Source organism: Centrocercus urophasianus, unplaced genomic scaffold (assembly GCF_019232065.1).
Source record: "Centrocercus urophasianus isolate 14NV4802_14NV808 unplaced genomic scaffold, USGS_Curo_1.0 seq_239, whole genome shotgun sequence".
NCBI classification, from domain to species: Eukaryota; Metazoa; Chordata; class Aves; order Galliformes; family Phasianidae; genus Centrocercus; species Centrocercus urophasianus.
Window position 1 is genome coordinate 12,952 of NW_024884799.1, and position 22,488 is coordinate 35,439.

At 39.3% G+C, this 22,488-nt stretch overlaps 1 protein-coding gene across 1 annotated transcript in view; it reads right to left on the bottom strand.

Annotated features, from left to right (window-relative positions):
* The window catches only part of LOC122163528 (nipped-B-like protein), a gene marked incomplete at both ends in the record, with an annotated part of 36,264 nt that overhangs the window by 10,979 nt on the left and 2,797 nt on the right, over nucleotides 1-22,488 (bottom strand). The window contains 3 exons of the mRNA XM_042824780.1: nucleotides 12,437-12,530; nucleotides 18,006-18,166; nucleotides 21,604-21,755. Coding sequence (XP_042680714.1) covers nucleotides 12,437-12,530; nucleotides 18,006-18,166; nucleotides 21,604-21,755 — 407 coding nt within the window. The remainder of the gene's footprint in view (nucleotides 1-12,436; nucleotides 12,531-18,005; nucleotides 18,167-21,603; nucleotides 21,756-22,488) is intronic.

Sequence of the window (22,488 nt, forward strand, 5' to 3'; positions counted from 1 at the left end):
ATGGGTCCCGATGGAGGAGCTCGAGTAGCCAGCATTTTGGTTTTATTTACCAGCAGGACCTCTGCGTCTTCCAAAAACCGAATATTGCGCCTAGTCCGCAGGCGTTCTGTTTCTCCCAAGTCGGCAACTAACTGGGCAGCCTGCTGGACTACGGCTTCTGACGCTACAAGGGGATTTAATATAGAGACTAGGGTACCATAGAGATGGGAGGGAGCTTGCTGTAAAATTAAGTCTCTCATCCCTGCAGAAAATTTAACCGTTTCAGGGCCATCAAATGTGTCTTCATAGATAGCCTCTCTTAAACCCAGTTCGCGGATATAATTTTGAAGGTCCTCCATGGAGGACCACATGCCTGTATGTAAAGGTATGTCCAATTTATTCGGCCATACCATACAGCAGGCCACCGTTAACCATTCTATTACGGAATCGTTTTCATCAAGGTATAGATTACCCACGTATAACCTCAGCCTGAGAGCAGGATGGACAGTCATTGTGGCCACCCTGGCTATTTCTGGGCCATTCACTAAGACACTTTCCGCCCCAGAATCCCACAGTCTTAATAACCAAGCTGGCACACTTTCTCTAGGCGTCTGCCAAAATGGCTGTACTAAGTCCATCAATTTTGTTGCTGTGTATGGCCAGGCTGTCACATGTAAATGAGTCTGGGCAGGGGGCCACTGATCAGGCGGCACCCCTGCCAGTCTGTCCTGCACTTTTGTTTTCTGGGTTACGACAGGACGGACTTCCAGTGGATCGGTCAGAATTGGATATTCAAGGTCTGAATTGAATTTGTTGTTTTCCTGATCAACGAAGTCTGTTGATTCAGGAGTCTGGTCATCATTTATTGAAATGTTACGAATTTGGCCCACAAGAAGATGTAGAATTGGCTTCTTCCCTGTTTAAATGCCAAGTTCGTGCTCCAGTTTTTCAATGCGGTCTTTCAAAAGCTGATTTTCAGTTTCTTAAGTATTATTTCTTATAGCCGCATGATTTAAGGCACTTAATAATGGCCATGCCACCATGGAGGCAGCCAGTTGTCTTCCTTTAGTGATGAGCACATCCTTGCCAAGTCCTTGAAAATAGTCTGCCATGCGATATGGGGAGATATTGCCCATGACGCGTAAGGGACCCCATTTTTCAATGATAGCAGCTAACTCATAATAGGGGGATCCCTCAAATCCTGGGATCTGCCCTGGAATCATTTTCTCTAGAGGAGTCTTGTTCTCCCCCTTGACCCACTTATAGAAATTCCAAAGAAAAGACACGATGTGAATTTTAGTATATTTGGCCTGCCTGGCTCACCAAGTGTATAATCAATGGATATCAAGAAATCACAAAGAAATCACAAAATAAACAAGAGAGTTAGGCGAAGTGGACTATGATAAGAAGAGAGAATAAATGGAAGGCTTACTCTTATGCTGGGATCACCACAAAACACCAGAAAGAGGGATCTCCAGATGAGATCCTTTCCCTCTGCTAGCCAGCTCTTAAATAGGTCTAGGAGGGGTGGAGCCTGGCTCCCCCCCTTCTGGCAACACAGGTGAATTGCCTTCACCTGTGCTCCTCTGGCTGACTCATGGCTCACATCAGGTGATCAATCAGAGGTTCAGGCCATGAGTCAGTAGTTCCGATACACATCCCTACAGGCCCTGACAACATTCCTATATTCTTTACAATTGGTCAGGCCCTTTCTCCACATTTTCTGGACCTTCTTCCCTTTGATTTTAACCCTTACGCTCCTTGCTCATCCATGCTGGTCTCCTGACACCTTTCATGATTTAATACTCTGTGAGATGAACCAATCTTGAGCTTGGAAGAAGTCCTGGTTGCATCCTACAAAGCTCTCTCACTTGCCTTCCACCAGATTCCTATTCTTGTAACACGTGTGAGCATGAACACACTTCTCCTAATTACTGTCACTTTAGACAATAATTTAACAAGATTGTCTCAGCATAATGTATATAAGAAACGGTTAGCTACTGATTTACTTTAAGATACAAGTATCACTCACTGGAAATACAGGCTGCATTTTTCTTTCTACAAATATTAGAGGCAGATAATTTTTTTTAATTATTTTTTTTTTTTTTTTTTGAAGATCTCACATCTTACTCTTGAATTAGTACTGAAATGAATAGTTATGAAGTTGCAATAATGGAGCACTTATTGTTCTACAGTTACACTTCAAAAAGAGGACAGATTTGATTCTCCCTTACCATAAACATTTTAGTAAATACAATAAGATCATTCTAATTTGGTATTCATTTGGATTTGTCATGCTGAAAAAATAACACTGCAGCAATAGATAATGTGGTACTTTTTCCGTCTTTGGGTAGACTGGGTCAGAAGGATTTCAGTGTATTCCATTGCATATACTTAGTTTCCAATAAATGAAGAAACAAAGTGCAGTTTTCTCTTCCAGGCAGCACTATGAATAGCTATCCTCCTTTTGAAGGAAATTTCTGAAAGGCACTGATAGTAAGGCCTTTAAGCTGCATCTTAAGAGTAGGTGTTCCGGCAATAACTTCACATATTTATGAGATGTCTAATGATGGTTAAGCCTCTGGCAACATATGGGCTTAGAAATTACTATGCCTAGGCACTGAAGTGGAAAGAAATTGTAAAAGATGAAGTATTCTGAAGCAGTTTAATTCTACCACAGACATTAACAGTTTTGGAAGTGTATCACACATTGAATATGTACCACACACTGTTGAATACTTAGGCTTCAGATAAAACATCACTCACAGAGAGAGTTTTGCCTATTATTGTTGAAGTCAGTCTGGAATATTTCCTACAGGAGAAGAATGTCACAAGTCGATGGGGCCAGATGAGATCCACCCAAGAGTGCTGAGGGAACTGGCGGAGGTGATAGCCGAGCCGCTTTCCATCATCTGTCAACGCTCCTTGTTGACTGGTGAGGTCCCAGAAGACTGGAGGCTTGCCAACGTGACTCCCATTTTCAAGAAAGGTCGTAAGGAGGATCCGGGGAACTACAGGCCTGTTAGCCTGACCTGGGTGCCAGGGAAGGTTATGGAGCAGATTGTCTTGAGGGAGATCATGCGGCATGTGCGGGATGAGCGGGGGATCAGGCCTAGCCAGCATGGGTTCATGAAGGGCAGGTCCTGTTTGACCAACCTGATCTCCTTCTATGATCTAGTGACCCATCTGGTGGATGAGGGAAAGGCTGTTGATGTGGTCTACCTAGACTTCAGCAAAGCCTTTGACACTGTCTCCCACAGCATTCTCCTGCAGAAGCTGGCAGCCCGAGGCTTGGATGGATACACTCTTGGCTGGGTAAGGAGCTGGCTGGAGGGCCGGGCACAGAGAGTGGTGGTGAATGGAGTCAAATCCAGCTGGCGACCGGTCATGAGTGGTGTTCCCCAGGGGTCGGTGCTGGGGCCTGTCCTCTTCAATATCTTTATTGATGACTTGGATGAGGGCATCGAGTGCACCCTCAGTAAATTCGCAGATGACACCAAATTGGCTGGAAGTGTGGATCTGCCTGGGGGTAGTGAGCCCCTACAGAGGGACCTGGACAGGCTGGAGAGCTGGGCTGAAGCCAATGGGATGAGTTTCAACAAGGCCAAATGCCAGGTCCTGCACTTCGGCCACAACAACCCCAGGCGACGCTACAGGCTTGGGGTGGTGTGGAGGGAGGACTGTGTAGAGGAAATGGACCTGGGGGTATTGATTGATGCTCGGCTGAACATGAGACGACAGTGTGCCCAGGTGGCCAAGAAGGCCAATGGCATCCTGGCTTGCATCAGAAACAGTGTTGCAAGCAGGAGCAGAGAGGTGATTGTTCCCCTATATTCAGCACTAGTGAGGCCGCACCTCGAGTACTGTGTCCAGTTTTGGGCCCCTCACTGCAAGAAAGACATTGAGGCCCTGGAACGTGTTCAAAGGAGGGCAACAAAGCTGGTGAGGGGTCTGGAACACAGGGCTTATGAGGAGAGGCTGAAGGAGCTGGGAATGTTCAGCCTGGAGAAGAGGAGGCTCAGGGGAGACCTCATTGCTCTCTATAACTTCCTGAAGGGAGGCTGTAGTGAGCTGGGGGTCGGCCTCTTCTCTCGTGTCATTAGTGATAGGACCAGAGGGAATGGCTTCAAGCTACGGCAGGGGAGATTCAGGCTGGACATGAGGAAGCATTACTTTTCAGAAAGGGTGGTCAGGCACTGGAATGGATGCCCAGGGAGGTGGTGGAGTCACCGAGCCTGGGGGTTTTCAAGGAAAGACTGGATGTTGTGTTGAGGGACATGGTTTAGTGGGAGCTATTGGTAACAGGTGATCGGTTGGACTGGATGATCTTGAAGGTCTTTCCAACCTTGGTGATTCTATGATTCTATGACTTAAACCATTATGTATCTGAGAACAAAGCTCTCAGAAGACTTGTTGATAAAAGAATAATTTCTTATATGGAAAGAACACAAACATTAATGTACTGTTAGCTGAAGCTGTCAAGATTACAAGGTTGAAAAGGTTTGTTGTACAAAATGCTGTCAATTTAGTAAACCATATGATGATCTCTAGAAACGATCTCTGTGAATAACCTCAATTTTAGAATATTCTTATAGAACAGAGAAATGCATAGGCAGCTTTCCAGTGTAGATCTAGAGCTGTGCAGTAATTCAGGAGAGAGAAAAAAAAAAAAAAAAAAAATTATCCGTAGTTGGTCTTCCACAGTATCAATAAAATAACTCAGATGTTTTTGTGTGGCAAGAACATACAAAATTTGTGAGATAAAAAGAGATTCTCCACCGATTTAGAAAGGTTACTGTATCATTACTGAACAGCAAATGCTGACAGTCATCCAGATAATGCCAAATGTAACAGACATAGATAATATCATTCTCTACAGAAAACAAATATACCTGTGAACAATACCTCCATAGCCTTCCAGTAAAAGGCATCCTGATCACACAATAGCCCCAGAATTATCTATATTAGTTTCCCTAGTAATTTATGGCACTGAGTATGGAAGAAGTTTCATGAAATGCTTTAGAAATTTATAAGTACTTTTTTTCTTGTGACTTTTGACCAGTTTCCTATCATACCCTTCATAATGCAAGCAACTGTAAAATGTACTGTATTAATAGTGACTTAGTCACCTTAAGAATTTAAAGCTTCAAAAACACTTCTTGTTTACCATGAAACAGCTTCACTTGCTCACTGCGTATCAGTATCTTGAGTAGCAAACAAATAAGCTTCTGTCCAGGAGATAAGAAGATTTAGGTGTCACTGATATGTTGGTTTTTTTTTTGTTTTTTTTTTTTTTGTCTGCACGCTTTCTGATTATGCCACAGCACTCACATCTTATTTAACCATTCATTAGACTTTCCCTGACCATCTTTAAGCCTCTTTAGAAAAAAAGACCACTTGCCTTTCAAAGCTGATGCACTGAAGTCCCACCAAGTCACATTCTTTGTTGCGAGTCATATAGTTAAAAACAAACTATTAAGGTTACCAGGGACTTAGGACTTGCTTATTTAAAACAATTACTAGCTTTTCACTTGCATAACAACTCCAAAAGGGTCACTCCTAATAGCATCAACATATTCACTTAAATCCCTTGCAAGTAAAGGCTTCCAGAAGTTGAAAGAAAGCCTTCCACCAATCCTACATGTTTTTTTTCCCCAAAGTACAAGGGTTGCTCCAAAAGTAATGCCTCCTGTTTTATTCTGCCGGCCCATGATGTATTTTGGTGGGATGGCAGTCAAGGTCGAACCTTCCCACCAATATCCCACTCCATTTTGTCACTGTGCAAGAGATGGCAGCAGAGGGGCAGTCTGACAGAATACTGCCTGACATTAAAGTGCATATAAAAGCAAAGGTGTATTATTGAATTCTTCCACGCAGGAAAAAAACAAAACAACAACAACAAAAAAAAAAAAAAAAAAAAAAAAAAAAAAAAAAAAACACACCCCAGTAACACTGACATTAATCAACACTTGCTGAATGTTTATGGAGATCAAACAGTGAATGTGAGCAGTGAGATGTGAGTGGTATGCCTGCTGGTGCAGATTTTTTTTTTTTTTTTTTTTATGAGCACAGCATGCTGGATCTTGTTCACAGGTGGTGGAAATGTACAGATAATAGTGACTACGTTGAAAAAGTAGCATTTTGTAGCTGAAAATTTGCTCTACCAAGTGGTGCTATTGCACTCTTTGTATTTGTTGCAGTTTCTATAGAAAAAAGTAGGAAGCATTACTTCAAGAGCAACCTACATTTTATTCCCCATGCACGAAGGCCAGAAAAAGCTTCTAGTGAACAAATGAAGACTGATGAACAACCCTCGACTCATGCACACTGGAGAGAAATACCACAAATGAGTGCTTTGTCTTTTTAAATTCATAACAAAGTGACCCTCAGAACTCCATCCACATTAAGTGGATATTAAACTACTACAGGTCATACCTGAACACAGCATTCCAGACTTTTTACTGAAAAAGTCTTCAAGAAGAGAAGCATAAATGAATGCATATGTTTTACACGTAAATTGTTAGATCTTACATTTAAGAAATTATACTGTAATTAAGTTCTGAAAGGCAGAAGCTGAAAGAAAGACCAGCACTAGTGCAACATAGACACTCTGATGTTCATCTGTTGGAAGAGTTGAGAATTTGGTGATAACAACCTGAGGAACATTTACACAGTTACACTGTGTAAATGGAAACACATTTTATTTAATATGATCCTATTAATCACTTTCACATAAATCAGAAATTTTCATGAAAATGCAATCAGAAAAATTCACTCAAACTCTCACTAAATCAGTCTCACAGTTTTTAATAATCATCTTCAGAATTTGTGCCTTCAGCACACTCAAAAATGGAAAACAGTCCATTCAAAAAGATAGCAGAGGTCTAGAGCATTACACATATTCTGTATGGTTTTAGTACATACTAGAAGCACTTCTCTGTAAAGACAGAATAATGAAGAGGTACTCTTAACAAACTCACTTTGGAATATTAAGTATCATCAAATCAAAATATTTCAGTCTATAAAGGAGTAGGTCTTCTGGATTAAAAAAAAAAAATAATAATGGAGTACCATACCTGGATTTAAGCAAAGCTTTCTATACAGCTTCTCATATCAATTTCACTAACAAACTGAGGAAGAATGGTCTAGGCAAAAAGATTGCAGAATACTCTTTTGGAAGAGTGCTTTGAAAGGAAAAAAAAAAATGGGAAAACAGAGTACGGCTAAACAAGTGCAGCTTTCCAGAATGCAGTCTTAAGAATAACATTATTAAAATATTTGTCAATAACTTCTTAAAATAAAATTAGAGAGTACTTTCATTAATCTAATGAGGATATCAAACTTTTGGTACTAGCCCTCTCAAACGCTCAACAATGGTTTTTAAGAACAGAATCAAAATCTTTAATTATCTTTACTAATTGGAATAACCTTCTGAAATAAAAATTCAGTAATAAGCACAAACTTCTTATTCATCTAAGAAATAGTGATTGTAATAACATGGCAGGAAGATAGACAAACCCTACAAAAACAGAGAACAGCAGTATGTTTGTAGCAGCTTGCAACGTGAATCTAAAGTTACCACTGAAGAGGAGCTATACTTATACCAGGAGTATCACACAAAAAGTCTACTGTAATTTTCTGACTACTCAATTCTTTTAAGTCTTCAAATTAAGTTGTCTGTATGAGTTTGCACTACAACATCAAGATATGCAGACAAATTAGAATTCAGATAAAAACAAAGACAATGAGAAGCTTAGAAATGCTGACTTACGTAAAGACGACAGCATGAAACAGCACTGTTCAGTCTGTAGACTAGACTGGTGGAAGACATGATAATGGTCTTTCATATCCCTGCCTATAGCAGGGGGGTTGGATGATCCTTAAGGTCCCTTCCAAACCATTCTATGATTCTAATGTTTCGCATGAATCATTTTTTGTTGGAGTTAGGCATAACACTTCTCAACTTCTTTCCAGAAGTTAAGGAAAAAAAAAAATTCATGTTTTTTTTTTTTTTTTTTTTTTTTGGTATAGCATTTGTTTACATATAGAATCATGCAAAACATTAGAAACATAGAATGGTTTGGGATATCTCCCACTAGACCAGGTTGCTTAAAGCCCTATCCAGCCTGACCTTGAATGCTTCCAGAGAGGGGGCATTCACAACCTCAGCAGGCAACCTGTTCCAGTGTCTCACCACCCTCACAGTAAAGAATTTCTTCCTAATACCTAATCTAAATCTACCCTATCGCAGTTTAAAACCATTTCCCCTTACACTGTCGCTACATGCCCTTCTAAAAAGTTCCTCCCCAGCTTTCCTGTAGTCCCCCTTCAGGTACTGGAAGGCTGCTATACGGTCTCCTCAGAGCCTTCTCTTCTCCAGGATGAAGAGACCCAACTCTTCAGCCTGTCCTCTTAGGGGAGGTGCTCCAGCCCTCTGATCATCTTTGTGACCCTCTTCTGGACCCTCTCCAACAGCTCCATGTCCTTCATGCATTGATGGCTCCAGAACCTGACACAGTACTCCAGGTGAGGTCTCACAAGAGTGGAGTAGAGCAGCAGAATCACCTCTCTCAACCTGCTGGTCACACTTCTTCTTATGCAATTAGGAGAAAAGCTTTATAGCAATAGGAATTTGAACAGGTTGCACAGCAAGAGAAAAAACTATTACAGAAATTTTAACAACAACAACAAAAAAATGGAAGTTATTGGGAATAATACTGATATAGTATTTCATCCAACTTGAGATTAAGATGGGAATCCCCCAAGTCATCTCCTTCTCTATTTCCTGATATCTCCAGAATCTTCTGGAATTCTTCCTAAGTTTTGTACTAGATATGAAGTACTCGCTTATTTTGATTAACAGATTAAGTTTATTTCTAAATGAAATTATGCTGTTTCAAAATAAATGTCAACATCAAGGGACAGCAGATGAGACCAATAAAGAACATGTATTTGAGAGGTTTTTGGAACAGACTGTACATATTCACTTTCCACATACTCTTTCAACAGATTTCAGGGAAGAAACTCCACTTTCTCTAAAGCTTCAAATGCCATATAAAGAAATAAATCAGCTTTGGCTGTTCCAGCTTAGAATTGCTGTATTCAGAAGCATCTTTGTGTAAAAAAGTTAAAACTTGAAGAAGCAATAACAAACATTTGTTTTGATCCTGTCAATAAACACATCTGAATAAATTTCTTCTACCTTTCTGTTGAAAGACAGAGAGGATATCTTTTCTTTACAAATACCACTAGGACCACTGAAGTCTGCAAGAGAGATTTGAAAACATTCTTAGTTCTCCTTGCAATCCACTACACACAGAAACCACAAGTATAGAGGAATCTCTCTGGAGAAGCCTTATAAATCACCTAAGAAAATAAAAGTAATCTTTCCAAATTATTCAGAAAATAATCAAGTAGTTACACTAATTGGGAAGATATCAGCCTCTACAGAAAATCTGGGTATGGCTGAAATTTTCACTGTTTTATAAAATGTTGGAAGAGTATGTTGAAATATTTCCCGTAAGAGAAAGTTTATCAATTTCCAGAGGGAATACAACTTATTTCTGGGAAGAAAGAAAAAAGTGCAAAATAGAAGAGTTTAGTAAGGGTTGCTGCTGCTCTTAGAGATGCTTCCCCAGGAGTTCAGGAAGATGTATGGAAACAGGACTGTAAATATACAAGCTCTTCTCCTTGAAAAGTAGACTAAAGAAATTCATGGGAGATTTTTCTTTATACAAATCTAAAGAAGTTGTCTTTTTTTTTTTTTTTTTTTCTTCATGAAATTCCAGAGTGGTAGGAAAGTAGAACAAACAGATAAAGGATTTTAATCAAGATGGATTACTCATCAACGGATTCCATAGGATATTTTATGAAACTAGCGGAAAGAAATTACTCCTTGATAATTATTCACAGATGAATTCACAGGAATAAATTTTCCATTAAAAAAATCTAAAAATTACATTAAAAAGAAAGGATAAAGTCCATCCAAGCACCTTCTGCATAAAACTTAAGCTGCTCTGGTAATTTTACTGGAGCAAAATAGGTGAATTTCTGTAACAGAACCTTTACTCCATTCAATATGTGAATAACTAACCAAAATGCAAATAAAACCAATGTCACCTCTCAAATGTTTCCCTGAGCTGCAAACAATACTGCTTCCTTATTCAGATTTTGTCAGACAGCTATCATTCAGTCTTCAAATTATTCAAGACTATGCAAACATAACGTCCAACTCTACAAAAGCCCTTGGTATTTCCATGTCAAAAAGTACAGAAAATGCAGTCTGTAACCAAACTTTCCGTAACTGTCTCATTTCTATACAAGAAAATTTAGATATTGTAATATCCTTCCCTGAGATCTCTCTTAACTGATGATATCAAGTGCCATTCTTTTTGTCCTCTCAAACAAACAAATATTTTGCTCATGTTCTTTATCAAAGTTTGCAACTTGTCAACCAAGCTTTCAGGGCTAATGATAGTAGCAACAAAAAAAACTCTACGTAGGTACTTGTTTGCTCATCAACACAACCAACCACTTTCACTTCAAATCATAGGCCAAAAACTAGCTGTCAGGGACCACATACATATTCTAAGCTTTGTTGTCATTATCTACACCTCTTTACATTCATAACATGCTTGATTAGAGGAAGTAAATGTTTGCCAAGATTATTGCAGGATCAAAAACTGGTTCTCTCAGTTAGGGTTCATTAATCTTGAAAAAGGCAAATTGGTAGCACCATTAGTAACAGTATTTCAGTTGTGTGCTTCATCAATGAAAAAGTAAATTTAACATACAGGAAATCAAACAAAAGATTCCTCTTGCACTTTCTCAGTCTCTCTAATGCCAAAACATTACAATCCAAATTGCACAATGAGATTGTTTTCAGAAATAAATAAATATATCCCTTCAAAATGAATTCTGAGAAAACCAACTGAAGCAGCTGCAATTTCACCAAAAAATAATTCAAATATTCTTTGGACTGAGTAGTAATCATATATATGAGTAGAAGTAGCTTAGATTCACAGTGTTGTAAACGCTCTACAAACACGTATTTTGTGTAATGAGATAAAGAAAAACACTGAGCAAAATAGACAGTGACATTTAGTCTTTGCCATTTATACAAGTCTTGCAACAAGACCTTTAGCACAAGACATCCTAAAATCTGATATATTATTCACGCAAGTGAGAAGTACTTATCACATTTTTACAATCACTGTCTAACCCAATACGTGGTTATCTTCTATAGACATAGAGATCATTTAGCAGTCACAAGATAATTTAGTTAAGAAGGCGTTTAGTCCATCCACCTGCTCAAAGCAACGTGAGCAAGGTCAAACCATTATGCTGGGCTTTATTCATCCTGGTCTTGAAAACCTTCAGGAATGAAAAATACACAGATTCTCTGGGCAACCTTTTCCAAGGTTTTCCTTATATCCAGTCAGAAACTCCCATTTCATTTTTACATCCATCATTTCTCATCCTTCCTCCACACCAATGTGAAAAGCATGACTCTGCCTTCCTGATGATCTCATAGGTACAGGAAGGCTGCTCTAAGCTCTCCCCGCTCTTAAGACTTGACTTACCCAGACCGAACAAGCCTAACACCCTCACCTTCTCTGTAATCTCCCCCATCTCCTGTTCTCCCTCTCAATCTAACCTGACCATCCAGATAGGCTCGATTTTGTTCCAGGGCTAAAAGAGAAGAAAGCACTGTTTCATTTTTTTTCTATTATCATATGAATACATATAGATTGAAAACCATGTATTAGGAAAAATATGCATCTCAGTCAATGCTTCTTAAAGATAATATAAATAGCAGTATTTTTTCTAGATTTTAACATAGAATTAATTTGAGCAGACTTTTTCTGTTCCATTTCAACTAATGCGTTGCCCTATTCCACCTCCACAGCTAAGGTTTTCAGGCTTCATTTATGCTATATGTATTCTGTTTATTAGACTACTTTTAATTTCATATTCTTCAAATTTGATGATTGCAGTCAAAGACAAGCATTGTACATTAAAACATTTCGAGCTGGTTAAGAGTTCAATATTCATAATGCTGTCTTGAAATCATTTGTTATGCATAGCAATCAAAATCATTCTATTAATAACTTAATTCTTATATCAGAAACGATTTTAAATCCTTCAGTCCTCCGTTATTTTGAGCTATGTTTTGAAGTACCATTAGTCAACTTTTGCACTTCCAGAAATCTGTTCTGAATCAGGGATCAAAATAATTTTATTAATCAAATCTAATGACATACTCTAATATTATTTGAAAACATGTCAGGACTAACTAATCATAGAATGGCTTGGGTTGCAAGGAACCTTCAAGATCATCTAGTTCCAACTCCCTTGCCTAAATACTTCTTTAAACACTGTTCTTTTAAATTGGGAAAAAAAAATTATATAGATAGATATAAATATAAATAAAAATATAAAAAAACCGCTAGACTACCTTTAGGAGTTCCATCACTTCCAGCTGGAGAGCAGACTGACAGCGGTGATCTCAAGGAAAAAGGTGCAGCATTCCTTATTGAAGGATCGCCATCCTAAAGTGACAATGATAAAAATTAACATCATGAAAACAAACATTTTATAAAATGAAGACTGAAATTAACCCATATACTGATAAAATGGATTGGATGAAAAATAGCACAAAAAGCAGAAAAATTATTTAGTTCAAAATCTTTATAATTTAGACTGCTATATAGGCAATATTCCAGAGCACAACAGCACTAAGAATCTATCAGCAGAATATGCACACAAAAATAAATTCACATACATATTATTTAGTTGAAGTAATCACTTCTGACTGACATTAAGATTCAATTTAGAAGTTTTTTGTTGCAAGTACTCATAGTGAAAGGCTAATAAGCATTAATATGAACTCAATATAACAACTGAAACTGAGCCTAAGATCTAAAAAGAAACAAAAAATTTTTTCCACTACCTTACTTTTAAGCAAACTACCACTTCATATTTATTCCCTCCAACATATACAAATCAGAACTGAACAAAATCTGTAGCACCTTCATTACAGCAGCTGAAATAGTTCTGTGTATATCACAACTTCAGTAATTTTAGCTTGTTATTCGCCTGTAAAAGTTCTACCATCTTTTCAGTTTTGCACAGAACAACTTGTTTTAATAGAATTCCTTCTGACAGGATTCATAATTTTCAAGTACAATGGAAAGATGTTCATGCTTTATCTTTAAAAGGATAAAATTGAATTTTTTCCCCCACAGCAGGTTAAAAGTAAATATGAAAGCCACTACTCAGACTCTAATTTAATACTTTTCTTTGTTTGTTTTGTTGTTTTTTAAATCCCTGCCATGGAGTCCTCTGCTGATCAAAAGTATGCACATTCAGCCAAGGACCTTACTAGATTTAAGCTTTTATAAAACAGTATTTCTCATTGTTAGTTTCTTAAACAACATCTGTGGGGATTTTGGGGAAAGAACAAATTAACAACCTGTATGGGAACTGCTGAGTCACGGCCTGAACCTCTGATTGATCACTTGAGGTGAGCCATGAGTCAGCCAGAGGAGCACAGGTGAAGGCAATTCTCCTGTGCTGCCGGAAGGGGGGGAGCCTGGCTGCACCCCTCCTAGACCTATTTAAGAGCTGGCTACCGGGGGAAGGATCTCTTCTGGTGCTTTCTGTAGATAAGCCTTCCATTTATTCTCCTTATTATCCTAGTCTATTTTGCCTAACTCTCTTGTGATCATAACATTTTAATAGCCATTGATTATATGCAACCTTTATATCTATGAAGAGAAAATTAACAGAAATTATAAACAAATTGATAAAAGTCTATTATTTTAAAAGAATGAAATCCTTTAAGTGAAGTCTCTGAAGTGGTTCTAAGGTTCATTTTTTTTCCTAATAAAATTCTGACTCCTGGTTAATTCAGTAGCTAATATTCTAATGCGACTTGTATTGAGGTAGCTGCATGTGCACACATAGTTCTTTCATGTAACTCCTTTTTCTTCTTCCTTTTTGAAAGATTGATCACATCCCATGTACATACATGCCATTCCTACTGTAGCTGATAATTTTTCAGACACGTTCATTTACTTTTTCCTGGTTCAGGCATTAATCAAATAGTGAAATGTAAGCAGAAACTTATATTTGAGGAAAGCTCTGAAGGAACTTAATTCCCAAGATCTTTAGTTCACGTACATATGCAGTAAGCTTCAAGGGTGCATTTACTGATTTTGCATATGTAATAGATTGCAAGTACAAAATATCCTGTAACTTATTCCCAACTTTTAATGCAATAAATTTCTAGAACTAGAAAGACCAAAGATAATGAGTGTTTAAGTTTTAGCTTTAATAATCCTCATTCATAGCTGTATCTGACATGGACACATGTTGGTTTTGACAGATGACTGCATTATCTTTCAAGTGTTTTTCAATAATTCCCAGAATAGTTTCCACAATTTTAGCAGGCACCAAAGTGAGGCTGACAGGCCTGTAATTATCAGGGTTTTTGTTCTTGCCCTTTCTGAAAAATTAGAATAACATTTGCTAGCTTCCTGACCACTGGGACCTCTCCAGGTTCCTAAGATTGCTGAAAAATAATTGAGAGATCTTGCAGTAACATTGTCCAAGTCTTTCAAGTACCTTGAGATGAATATTATCAGGCCCCATAGACTTATGGGCATTCAGTTGCAGCAGCAAAACCCCCACAATTTCAACATCAACTGGGAGCTTGCCGCTCCCACAGTTGCAGTCACCCAACCCAGAACTCGGCAAGCACAAATGCTTTTTTTAGTCCTTCTTTTGCTGTTAATGTACTTAAAAAAAATTTTCTTGTTTCAGGGTTTTGTTTGTTTGTTTTAAATTCATCACAGTACTGGCTAGCTTCAGCTCCAACTGAGCTTTGGTTGTTTTCTCTCTACAACAGCAAACAGCATCTCTGTAGTTCTCTTCTGTACCCTGACCTTGCTTCCAAAGTCCATGTTTTCTTTTTTCCACCTAAGTTCCTGAATGAGATACCTGTTGAGCCAAGTCAGGTATCAATAAGCTAAGTCTGTTTCTTTATGCCAGACCTTGATTATCTCCAGGGATGGGGCACCCACCCCATCTCTCTCTGGACAACCTGTTCCAGTTCTTCACTACCCTTACTGTAAAAAAACTTCTTCCTTATATACAGTCTAAATCTCTCCTCTTTTAGTCTAAAGCAATTTCCTTTGTCCTATCACAACAGACACTGCTAAAGAGTCAGTTCCCTTTCTTCCTACAGCCCCCCCCTTTAGACAATGAAAGGCTGCTCTCAGGTCTCCCCAGAGCCTCCTCTTCTCCAAGCTGCACAGTCCCAGTGCTTTCAGCCTGTCCTCGTAGGGAGGTATTCCATACCTTGGATCATATTTTTGTGGTCCACCTCATGATGCCCCATAACATCATTCCCTACAACTCAAAGGACAGAGAATACTACCCATGCTCCTGAATACTTCTCCAATCTCCCAAAACCTTAAGTCTTTTTTATTACCTTTGACTTCTCATGACTCTGTCACTAGCCATGTGAAAAAAGCAAGAGCATATGATAATCTAAGGACGTACTACACTAGGAAGTTTCCTGAATATATCCTTAACCCAAGACCCAGTGATTCAGCAAACTTACCTAAAAAAGGTGGGTCTGGTTGGCAATATCAAACTCTGACCCCCTACAGCAATAACCCATGTTCTCTTTATGGAGATGGTAATGATGTAAAGGGATAAGCTGACCTGACCTTGTTGACTCCTCTTGTATATATGTACCATCATTCACCTCATCATGTCCCTGCCCTTCCAATTTCAGAGCCTTATATCTGTTGTGTAAAGGCAAGGAAAAGTAGACCAGGAAGAGCTTTTCCCACTGACCTGAGTAAGGACTTATTTCCACTCACCTCTATCCCTCAAGTCAATGCCTTCTGCCTAGTAGAGAGAGTGTACAGAATCCCCCTTGTCGTCTGTTATGCCTAATTAACATTTTTGTTCCACTGAGGGCAGAGTACAGTTCCACCAGTTTCCTCAGGCTCACAAATGTTCCTCATCCTGTCCACTTGCTCCCGAAGGCCAGCCACCAAGCTCAGCAGTTCTTCTGCCTGGGCACATCTCTTGCAGGTATTCTTGCTACTGCCTTCAGACACCAGTAGAAACCTCTGACACATCCTGCACTGGAGACCCAAGTGGCTGTGTGTTCCCTTGGAAGTTGTGTTTGGGTAGCCACATTGGTTCCAGCAGGTGCTAATACCACAGAGGACACAGCTTTCTGTTGAGTAGTCACCATTGTTAGAGCACCCTGGGGAGAGATCCTGACCACTGGACAAAGGATGTTGGGGGTGAAGAAACTAACTCAGACACCAGATACCTCATAAGCCTCACACTGCTCTCAGCAGGCAGCAGCTGCTGCTGGTGTGTGCTTCACATGGCTTGAACTGGCACAGCAGGAAGAACTGGCACTGTCCAACTCTCACCTGGCTCCTATCATGAGACCTGTAAGCCTGCGCCAGCTAGTCCCTCCCCCTACACAGCCCAAGGGCTCAGAAACTCCCTCAGAATCACCACCACACCAAAATATCACCCAAACCTAGCATTCTTCCCAGCAGGTGACAGCTGCTGAGAGGGTTACTGCTTTTTAACTTTAGTGTTTCTCCAGTTAAACTGAACGATGAAAGTATGATGTTTCATATGTTCAGTTTTGAATAAGTTTAATTTCTAAGTTCCCACAAACTAGGATGCAGCTGTATTGCTTGAATAATGAAATTACTGCTGAACATTTTTAAATAGTGTGAAATTTAAACATTGTGAAATAAATTATTCTAATAATAAGTTCTCAAAAAAAGACCATCTTAACAAAACCAAGATTCTCTAGATAACATACCTTTAGCATAGCTTATGTAATGTCAAGAACAACTTATTTTCAAGAACTTGCACTACTGAAACAAACATTGAGAAAAACTATCTGATGTGTGTATGATGATAGATTCCTTTACTACAGAACTCTTTTAAGATACTACTTCCTAGCTAATAGTTTTCTTCAGCATAATTCTACTATTCAAAAATAAAAGAAAACACTAATGACCCTCTTGAAGTTTGACAGTATTAACCCTTGTAAGGGATTCAGAGAGCCTGATCGCAAATAGCACACTGGTTGAATGCAACACTTCTTTTGCTTCTACAAGCGTATTTAGAACAAAAAGAGTTACCCAGTTTGTGTAAACTAAAGAAAACAATTTAAAGAGAAAAAGAAAAGGCCTATTTGCCACAAACATTTTCATGAAGTTTTATAAATATTGCTATACCTACTATCACAGGCATCCTTCTAATCACACTGTTCAAAGTCCTAGTCAAAAAAGCATTAATTGAAACTTAAGTGCTCTCCTCTTAAGACTTGCTGTTAAGAGATTGTGTCAAGCTTCTCAAGAACACCCATCAAGCTTCATCCACAGGATCAGATTCTCATTAAAATGAAAATTAATCAATAGTTTGACAACTGCAACTAGAATAAACAACTGTGGAAGAAGGTTGTATTATGTGTTGTGGGGTTTTTTGTTTGTTTGTTTTTTAAGATATTAGCATTCAAGATCTCAGAAAGAATTCCTGCCAGAAGAACTCTTGCCTTTGGCAAGATTATAATACTACTCAACACATTATTCACATATGTCAAGACTAATTGAGAATTAATTGCAGAGATCTTCAGAAAGACAAACTACATACCTATTTAAAATCCAGAACTGTTTACATCAATGTGTTTATGCAATAAGTGTACTGACACTCTACCATTTCTTTTGAATGAACTCACACATTACTTTTCATAATTTCAACAGAATGAATGTTATAAACTGTTCCAAAGGAGAGATCTTCTGGTAAAAAGAAAATGTCACATATTAAAATTGCACAGTTGAATATACATGTCTGAAACTTAAATATATTTTCACTGGTTTTATCTATCAGTGACAACATGGTAAAATATCTGACTTTAAAGGCAGCTAAAGACATATTTGCTTTATCATAATAAATTGATTTTGGTAACATACTTCACTACTTAGTCTGTGCACCATCTGTAGGTAGTCTTCATTTGAGCCATGCCTAGAATTATCAGCATGATGATTAGCTGAACTTCCAGACAACTGACTGGAAACTTTACTTTCATGGAGATTCCTTATCCCAGCTGTGATAATGGGACTGGACACTGAAGCTGAAATACAAAAAAAAAAAAAATTATGCTTACATATACACACAGACATACACTAATTCTTAAAGGTTTCACAGAAAGCACCATAATTTTGGATATTAGTGAGTTAGAAACAAGAGGACTGGAATCTGAACAAGAATTCTTTTTTTTTTTCCTTGATTGAATCCTTTTGCCAAAAACACCTTGAACAAAAGTCAGATATTTAAGATTCAAGCTTTCAAGAGGATTCAAAAAAAAAAAAATATCTAGATTTCATGTACAGATTAGTCAAGACCTCTTCAAATCGATCCTAACTAGCATCACTTTCATTTCCATACAGGTTACAGAAAATTATTTTCTTTTTATAATTTGTATTCACTTCCTTTAGTATACAAACATTACAGTGTATTCATGAGACATGCCACATTGCATACAGAACAGTTATATACATATTCCAAGGAGACCACTTGTTGTGGTTTAACTCAGCAGGAAGCCACACAGTTGTTCACTCAGCAGGATGGAGAAAAGAGTTGGGGGAAAAAAAACAAAGTAGAACTTGTGGGTGGAGATAAAACTATTTACTAAGATGTAGAACAGGAAAAGGATAACAGTTATGACTATTTATAGAAATGTCTATAACAAGTAATGCACAAACAATTGCTCACCACCCCCTGACCAAAGCCCATCCACCCTTAAGCAGCAGAATAGAAAAAGATGCACTCCCACCCCCTTCATAACTCCTTCCCCACGATGTCATACAATATAGAATATCCCTTTGGCCAGTTTAAGTCTGCTATCCTAATTCAATTCCCTCCCAGCTCCTTGAGCCCTTTGCTGAGAATGGCCTTGACTTAGTAAACAATGATAAACATTACTGTGTTATCAACATTATTTTCCTCCTAGAAGCAAAACAGCATCATACCAGACACTCAGAACAACTCCGTCCCAGCTGAAACTAAGACACCGCTAAATTTTAAAACAGATTATTCAGATGAAACCAATAAGAAATCTACTTACCAACAACAAGAAAAAAAACTATCTATTTTTAGTGGAGCTCACATTGTTCAAAGCTGTATTTAGAAAAGAGAAGAACAGAAACTCATTCATTCACTCAGGTCATCTATGCCAATTACTGCGTGCTTTGAGTATAATTCTAAACAACAAAACATCAGCCTAGTCTATATGACAAAGGCTGGCTAAGGCTAAATAAGTTGTCAGGAAAAATTTAGTTATATATGCAAAAAATGAGGTTTTTGCAAGTACAGATAAATCACAGAATCATGGAATGGTTTGGGTTGGAAGGGACCTTTAAGATTATCTAGTTCCAATCTTCCTCCTACAGGCAGGGACACCTCCCTCTAGACCATGTTGCTCAAAGCCCTATCCAGCCTGGCCTCAAATGCTTCCAGAGAGGGGGCATTCACAACCTCAGCAGGCAACCTGTTCCAGTGTCTCACCACCCTCACAGTAAAGAATTTCTTCCTAATACCTAATCTAAATCTACCCTATCGCAGTTTAAAACCATTTCCCCTCATCCTGTCACTACATGTCCTTCTAAAAAAGACCCCCTCCAGCTTTCCTGTAGGCCCCCTTCAGGTACCAGAAAGGCTACTATATGACCTCCTCAGAGCCTTCTCTTCTCCAGGATGAAGAGCCCCAGCTCTCTTCAGCCTGTCCTCTTAGGGGAGGTGCTCCAGCCCTCTGATCGTCTTTGTGGCCCTCCACTGGACCTGCTCCAACAGCTCCATGTCCTTCATGCATTGATGGCTCTAGAACCAGACACAGTACTCCAGGTGGGGTCTCACACGAGTGGAGTAGAGGGGCAGAATCACCTCCCTCACCCTGCTGGTCACGCTTTTCTTGATGTGACCCAGGATAGGGTTGGCCTGGGCTGCAGGTGCACGCTGCCAGCTCATACTGAGTCTTTCATCAACCAACACTCCCAAATCCTTTTCCTTAGGGCTGCTCTCAAACCATTCTCTGCCCAGCCTGTATCTGTGCTTCAGATTGCTCCAACCCAAATGCAAGACCTTGCACTTGGCTTTGTTGATCTTCACGAGGTTGGCATGGGCCCATCTCTCAAGCCTGTCCAGGTTCCTCTGGATGGCATCCCTTCCCTCCCCTCTAGCATGTAAACTGCACCACACTGCTTGGTGCCATCTGCAAACTTGCTGAGCGTGCACTTGATCCCACTGTCCATGTCACCTACAAAGATGATAAATAACACCACTTCCAACACCAATCCCTGAGGAATGCTACTCATCACTGGTCTCCACTTGGACATTGAGCTGCCAACCGCAACTCTTTCAGTGCAACCATTCTGCCAATTCCTTATCCAGCGAGAGGTCCATCCATCAAATCCATTTTTCTCCAGTTTGGCAACCAGGATGTCATGCGGGACAGTGTCAAACATTTTGCACAACTCCAGATAGTTCTTTCTGTCAGTTGTTCTTTATCTACTGATGCTGTAACTCCATCATAAAAGGCCACTAAGTTTGTCAGGCATGACTTGCTGTATGGGAACTGCTGAATCACAGCCTGAACCTCTGATTGAACACCTGAGGCGAGCACCGAGTCAGCCCTGGGAACACAGGTGAAGGCAATTCACCTGTGCTGCCTGGAAGGGGTGGAGCCTGGCTCTGCCTCTCCTAGACCCATTTAAGAGCTGGCTACCACTAGAGGAGGATCTTCTTCTGGAGATTCCTCCTTTTTGAGTTTTCCAGTGAGCTCAGGACAAGGGTAAGTTTTTTTTTTGTTTTTTTTTTTTTTTGTTTTTGTTGTTGTTTTTTTTCTTTTTTGGTGTAATAACCTGTTTAGCCAAGCTTTTTTGCGTATTTCTTAATTCTAACATCTGTGTATTGATTATACACTTGCCCTTGGTGAAGCCATGCTGGTTACTACCAGTCGCCTCATCTTTATTTTCAATGTGCTTTAGTAGGGCCTTCAGGAGAATCTGCTCCATTATCTTGCCAGACACAGATGTGAGATTGACTGGCCTGTAGCTCCCTGGTTTTGTTCCCCCCCCCTTGTTGGAAACAGGAGTTATGTTTCCCTTTGTCCAATTAGAGGCAGCTTCACTAGACTACCATGACCTTTCAAATATGGTGAATAGCAGCTTGGCAACTTTATCCACCGCTTCCCTCTAAACCCATTCAAGGTAAGCAACAGTCATAGCTTTCAAGTAAGTGTTTTAGTCTATTGCTATATATAGATAACTATGCAAAGTAGATGTACACAGGGGAACAATGTAACATGAAGGTATGTTTTACTTTTTAAATACAATAATACCCTAAATGGTTTGGTAAACAAAGCTAAATACACAAAAATAATGCTCAATCAATACAAACATTTGCATTAAACATGTGACTCCTTTTAAAGGAAGGAAAGAAATCAAGATCCATGAAACACACGTGAAAGCAAAGCTGACACAAGACAGAATAAAACAAACATCATAGACTTACCTTGCTGCAACTGAGGATGCGGTGTGTAGCTCGGAGGATGTGAATATGGCACATATCCTGCAGGACTTTGAGGAGCATATGGACTAGGCACTGGACTGTTCTGTTGTGCCAGGAATCTGTTACCAGAGCTTGTCTGTGGTGGCACAAACCGGCTACAAATAAAAACGTAATTTAAGAAGTTTTTCAAAGTTATAAAAGCAAACATAGACAAGGTCATTACTCCTTTTGAAATAATTCATATGTAACTTACAAAAGAGGCATCAAACTCCAATTTAATTAAAGCCTTCAAAAACATTATTTAAAGCTATTGTCAGTTAGTTCTTGCTTAGTAAAAGCTTGAATGAAAATACTGGAATCATAGAATGACTTAGGTTGGTATGGACCTTAAAGATCATCTAGTTCCAACCCCCCTGCTGTGGACAGGGTTGCCACTCAACAGATGAGGCTGCCCAGAGTCCCATCCAGCCTGGCCTTGAATACCTCCAGGGATGGGGCATCCAACACATCTCTGGGTAAACTGTTCCAGTGCATCACTACTCTGAATAAATAATTTCTTCATAACGTTTAGCCTAGTTTTCCCCTCTTTTAGTTTGAAGCCATTCCCCTTTGTCTTATCTCTATCAGCTTGTGTAAATGCAGTACCCCAGATGGGGCCTCACAAGAGCCAAGCAGAGGGGGACAATCACCTCCCTGCCTACTGCCACCCCTCTATTGATGCAGTCCAGGATACTGTTGACCTTCTGGTCTGCAAGTGCAGACTGCGGGCTTATATTCATCTTTTCATCCACCAGAACCCCTAAGGCCTTCTCAGGGTTGTTCTCAAGGAGCTCTTCTCCCAGTTTGTACACATCTGGGATTCCCCCAACCCAAGTGCAGCACCTTGTA